The 6461-nt window shown below is 49.5% G+C and overlaps 1 protein-coding gene across 1 annotated transcript; it reads right to left on the reverse strand.

Moving 5' to 3' along the window:
- Positions 1-2116: 2116 nt before the first annotated feature.
- Positions 2117-5704, reverse strand: LOC135373432 (uncharacterized). Its single transcript, XM_064606636.1, has one exon. The coding sequence runs from the start codon at positions 5702-5704 to the stop codon at positions 2117-2119; it is 3588 nt and encodes a 1195-aa protein (XP_064462706.1).
- Positions 5705-6461: the final 757 nt, after the last annotated feature.

Here is a 6461-nt window from a genome sequence, read left to right on the forward strand (position 1 = left end):
CATGTAATGACCCCTCAGCATACACCAGACGACAGTGTTTAGTGAACAACAGTTCAATGAACAACTGCATAGTGCTGCCTGAAGCCCACGTCAGGATGTAAATGAAGCAGATATTCCTTGTAGGGGTACAGAGAGCACAGAAGATTTTTGGCCGTCTGAACAATTCAATGAGTAACAGTGTCCTGCCAGTGAAATCACCCTTGCTACCGTTCCTAAAGACAGTCTTTTAGCCACGACTGACACCGACAACGTACACATGTCGCCCCAATCCAGGCAAAGTTCCCCACACATCATCAACTGTCCGTGAGAGTGGATGCAGCAAGCGGACATTTGCTGTGGAAAATGGCCAGGTAAAGGTGCATTTTCAGCACACGATGTTAGGGGATGTAGTTCTGCAACAAAGTCTGACGCTGATGGCACCGCATCTTATCACCAGTATGGTATCTGTAGTACCTTTCAAGCTAGAATATCATGAATCATCTCTTCTCGATTGTATGTTTGTGAACTATCTCTCTTGCAGATACACCTAGGAAATGGTGTCTGGGTCTCGTGTGAGAAATTCGATCATGTGCTGGCCATTGCAAATGACAAGAAGGCCGTAAGAGATGCAGCTGTTTGTATATTCTCCACCGCAGGCCTGCTGGAAAAAAGCATTACTGGGCTTTCATCAAATAGATACGCTCAAAGTGGTGCAGCTGGAAAGGAACCCGTTGATGGCCAGAAGCTTGTAGCATTGTACAGTAAGTTATAATTTGAGCTTGTGCGCTTATCTTTAGCAATTTATTTTTCATGGCTTACTTTTGTAGACTTATATTTCAAAAGTACTGTGAAAAGCACTCATTGAAGCAGGAAAAGAAGGATCAGCAGGCATTTGCCCTATTTTTGGAGTGAGATGGCAGACGATCATGACAACTTCCCCCCATTTCAGAAAACGTTATGTTGAACGTTTACCATTACTTCTTTGATCGACTGACATCTGTCCTTCACTTATCTTAAGGCCCGATATGACTCACATGATCACCCCAATGTGGTACAGCTGTTGAACAAAAACATGATACAGTGAACATATTTTGCCTTGGGTAGAATTACAGGCCTCGTACAATGCTACAATACAGAACAGTATCTTAACACACATCTTGTAAGTGCTTATGGAGCCCATAAAAAAATCAGTCATCAAACACAAACACAGGATAACAATTCTGATTATGCCCGCATTCAGGTCGGATAATGTAGTTGACATACAATGTCGTTCCTACAGATATATGATGCTCAGTTCCGAATCGCGTTCACAACAGTGTTATATTACCTCAACTCTACTGAGGTAGTCTGCGCCAACGTTCTCACTACCCTTGATATATTCAACTCGGAACTCGTACTCTTGAAGTAACAAACTCCACCTGAGTATGCGGCTGTTCAAGTGCTTTGACCGATTGATGTATCTGAGTGGTTCATGGTCTGATTGCACCGTGAACTGTGTCCCGTACAAATAGATGTGAAATCTCTGTATCCCCCAAACGAGCGCGAGACCTTCACGCTCTATAGCTGAATATGCTGCCTCTCGGGGAAGAAGTTTTCGGCTGGCGTAGGCAACGGGGTGGTACACACCTTCGTGTTCTTGAAGTAATATGGCCCCTAGGCTCACCTCCGAAGCGTCAGTTCTCAGAGTGAATGGCCGGCTGAAGTCCGGCAGCCGTAGAATAGGTGGCTCTGCCAACATTCGCTTTAGTTCCCGAAATGCCGTTTCATGCTCTGCGGTCCAGACCACCTGATTACTTTTCTGCTTCTTGGTCAGTTCCGTAAGCGGCGCCGTTATTGCGGCGTAGTTTGGGATGAATTCCCGATAATAGCCGGTGAGGCCGAGGAGCGATCGCACTTGTGTTTTCGTTTTGGGCTGAGGAGCATCTCTGATCCTCTCAAGTGTTTCTGGCATCGCAGACAAGGTGCCCCGACCCAAGTTATGCCCAAGAAAATTTATCTCTGCGAACCCGATTTGGCTCTTTGCTGGTCTACACTGTCAATCCCGCCGTAGCGACACATGTCAGCACCTGTCACACATGTCAGCACCTCTCTCAACAATTCCAAGTGCTCCTCCCATGTGTCTGTCGCCAGCAGAATATCAACGAAGTAGTGATGGACGCCGCTCATTCCGTGAAAACAGCCTCTGCATCAGGCGAGAAAACACTGCTGGGGCTGTTTTAATACCGAAGGGCATGAACTTGAACTGAAAGTGCCCTGCGGACGTTGAAAAAGCCGTCTTCTCTTTCGATGTTTCCGTCAATGGTATCTGCCAGTATCCCTTGACGCAGTCAAATTTCGAAAAATAACGTCTTTGCCCCACCCTTGCAAACACGATATCTGCTCGAGGGATGGGTTCTGAATCCGGCACGACGACGTCGTTCAGGCGTCGAAAGTCGACGCACAGTCGGTTCGTTCCATCCGATTTCTTTACGATGACAACCGGCGAGTTGTACGCAGACACAGATCGTTCTATTATTCCCAACTGGAGCATTTTATCTACCTCATCGTCAACTATCTCTCTGGTTGCAAATGGCAGCGGGTACTGCTTTATGTTCACCGGGAGGTTCGTAGTTGTCTTCAAATCACATTCTACAAATGATGTCTTGCCCGGAATGTCAGTTAAGCAGAATGCGAACTCCCGTAAAATGTCATCTGCCTGCCCTTTCTGTTCCGCGGATAAGTCTCCACAACACGTGACGTCTTTATAGCTTTCCTTTGTTTCCAGGCTGGGCACGGGTAGATCAGTCTCATCGCCCGGATCTTGTAACGTTGCCATCCCACAAACCCATGTAGCTGATGCTTCTTCTGCCGCCTCTTTCCGTTCCTCATACCGTTTTAGCATGTTGATGTGGAAAATCTTCCTCTTTGAACCTAGATCAACCTCATAGTCTAGGTCGCTCTTTTTGCTTGTGACTGGAAATGGGCCTTTCCAGTGCATGATAAGCTTGTTGTTACTTGTGGGCAGCAATATAAGAACCTTATCATTCACCTCCAGCTTGCGCTCTTTCGCCCTGTGGTTGTAGTACCTTTCGTACTTTTCTCTCGATTGAGCCAATGCTTCGTGTGCCACCTTGCACGTATCTTCCAATCGATTCCGAAGCTCCAGCACATACTGGTACGTTGTTTTAGTCTCAGCGCCTAAATCGGCGTTGGTCCAAATGTCTTTCAACAAGGAAAGGGGGCCCCGAACATGCCTCCCGTATAAAAGCTCAAAGGGTGAAAAACCCAAGCTTGTCTGAGGTACTTCCCTGTAGGCAAAAAGCAACGCTGCTACGTAGCGATTCCAGTCTTTGGGCCTTTTTGCACACATGCGCCTAAGCATCTGCTTAAACGTTCCGTTGAACTTTTCCACGAGGCCATTTGCGATTGGGTGGTACGGGGTTGTAGTTAAATGTTTCACCGATAATAGGCGGTCGACTTCCCGCATCATCTCCGATGTGAAATTGGATCCCCTGTCGCTTAGAACTTCCCTGGGGACACCAACACGAGAGAACATCTCCACAAGGGCCTCGGCTACCCTCTCCGACTCTATGCTTGGCAATGCCACAGCGTCCGGGTATCTAGTGGCATAGTCTACCAAAGTGAGCAGATACCGATTCCCGCGATCAGAAGGGGGTGAGATTGGACCGACGATATCCACAGCGACTCCCTGGAATGGTGTGTCAATGATTGGGACACGACCCAAGGGGGCTTTCGTAACCTTTCCTTTCGGAGTCGTCTTCTGGCAAACGTCGCAGGATTTCACATATCGCTGTATGTCCTCCTGCATTCCCGGCCAGTAAAATTCTTGCGTGACACGATCAGTGGTTTTCTTTATTCCTTGGTGCCCTGACATCATACCGTCATGCGCTGCGCGCATAGCGTCTTGCCTCCGCCCCGTAGGTAGCACGAGCTGCTCAAGACAGCGCCCCGATGGCAGTGTAAATCTCCGGAAAAGTAAATCATTTTTCATGAAGAACTCCTGACTCCCCTTCGACCGTTTGCACTGGATAACCTTGCCGCGTTTGTTGAAACACACCTTTAGACTGGAATCCTCTGTCTGTTCCTTGGTGAGGTCTGTTCCGGTACTGTGGACGGATGCGGGGACCTTCAAAGCCTTAAGCTTGGACCCTTTCCTTGCCTGGGCCCTCGTTTGCATAGCGGCACTTTTATCCGGGTCGCAACTCGGCTTGCTGTGCTGCTCTTGGATTTCTTCGTCCTGGGGGCTAACTGGTGTTTGCACTGAAATCTCGCTCTCCGTTCGCCAGTCCGGGTTCGGATCAGCAACGTCTCGTACCCCGGCAATGTTTCCAAGGACCAAATCATAAAGGGGGTCACCCATACACTTGACCATCACTTCTCCCTCGTAATATGGCGTGCTTACTGTCACCCTGGCCTCGGGCAGGTATCTGATGGTGCGGTCTACCAGGCAGACAGCGCTTCGCTTTCCTGTAAAACTACCCTCCGGCACCAAGGATTTTCTAACCACTACGGTATTACTTCCCGTGTCCCTAAGAACCTTTACGTGCTGGCCCTCGACTTCTCCCGGTACAACTGGCAGTCCGTTCCCCTGAAACATTGTAGCCCTGGATGACAACGCGTTCACCACCGGCACTTGAGTGCCATCCTTTAATTCCACGTAGGGAGCGTTTCCTGGCACCGCTTGTTCTTCCGCCACGAAGCAGGAGCTCTGGCTGCTTGCGGTCGGCTGGTTGGAACAGTCGTTAGCACGATGTCCATTCTTCCCGCACTTCCAGCAGGACGTGCTCCGTTGGTTTCTGGAGAAATTACTTCGGCAGTCAGCCGCACGATGTCCAATCTTATTGCATAAGAAACACTTTACGGGGGGTCTGGAGTTCCCCTTGCTACCCGTAGGGTTATCTGCATTGGCCCTGCCTTGGGTCTCAGGTCGCTTTGGATCTGACGTTACCTGTCTCCCCAGTCTCGTTTGACGTTGTGCTTGTTGGAAATGGTCGGCCAGCTCCAACATCTCAGCTGTCGTCTTTGACTTTCTCTCCTTCAGATAAAGCGCCAAATCCTGCCTACAGTCCTTCAAAAACTGTTCGGAGAGCATCAAGTCTCGCAGGTCGCCGTACTCCTTCTTAATGCTTGCCAGTTCTATCCATCGGTCAAAATAGTTTCCAAGACGCGAGTAATACTGCGATGCCGTTTCTCCGTCGGCCGGCTTGCTGTTCCGGAGCCTATCTCGAAAACCATCAGCGGTAAAACGGAATCGCTGCAACAAAGCCGTCTTGACCTTTTCGTACACCACCGAATCTGCTGGCGTTAGCCGACTAAATACGCTCAGTGCCTCACCGGTGAGACACATGCTTAGCGCAACGGCCCACTGATCCTCGGGCCATTTTTGTCCCGCTGCGATTCTTTCAAAGCGGAGAATGTACGCTTCAAGCTCGTCCTTTTCATCAAAGGGCGCAAGCAGCTTGTTAGGACTCAGGTTCCACATTATTCCACTTTGACTGGTTGCATTACTCTCAGATACGACAGCGCTCCCATTTTGACCTTGCTCTTGAAGTCGGAGCTTCATCTCCAAAATCTTCACTTCCATGGCGGCTGCTTCCCTAGCTCGCTCTCTTTCGGTAGCCCTTGCTTCCAGTTCACGCTTTCTTTCTTCATCTACCCACGCCCGGAGCTCTTCTCCTTCCAGACCGAACTCTCTTCCCAAGACTGTGAGTTTTTCTATCTCCATGTTTTCTTGTTACTGGCCTTCTTCTTGGCCCTCAATCACGACACTTAACAACGCTTCTATTTCTTTTTTTCTCGCACACTATACGGCCCAGACGGCCTCCTGCTACCTCTACTGTAGCCCTTGCACCTCTTCCGGCGCAGCTCACGAATGACTCGCCGCACGGGTTCCGTATTCTCCCAACTCAACCCTGAGTTATTCGGGTGCCCTTCCGGTACATATCGTCACAGCTAGAACTCTCCCTGACCAAGTTGCGCGACACTGCTCGACACTGCTCAAACTCTATGCAACACAATGCTCGACAGTTTCCCAAATGGGTTCCAACTCGCACACAATCTCTCAGCAAAAGTCAACTTCGCTAGCTCCGCCTCCCACAATGACCGAGGTCCTGTCGCGGACGCCAGATTTGTCACGAAATGTGGTCGGGTTCGTCACCAACTCCGAGGGGATGGCCTATTAGGGACAGACCACTCCGCTCTTAGTTTAAGTTTCCCGGGCAGTGACGCCACATCGTGCAGGTAATTTGGACCTCGGCAAGAAGGAAATTGGGAGGCTAGCAAAGAGTCGACATTTGCAACATTTTACTGAGAAATACAACAAATGCTAACAACGATATCAGTGCAACAGTACTGGTGTGGTACATATCTGTCGGACTCCTGCGAAGGCGGGTGCTGGGTGCGTCTAGTGGAATGCTCGACGATGATGGGTCACGACACTCTTGCGCTGGTGGTTTCTTTGATGTCTGGAAAGTCCACAACCG

The sequence above is a fragment of the Ornithodoros turicata genome, unplaced genomic scaffold (genome assembly GCF_037126465.1).
Source record: "Ornithodoros turicata isolate Travis unplaced genomic scaffold, ASM3712646v1 Chromosome25, whole genome shotgun sequence".
Taxonomy (NCBI): Eukaryota; Metazoa; Arthropoda; class Arachnida; order Ixodida; family Argasidae; genus Ornithodoros; species Ornithodoros turicata.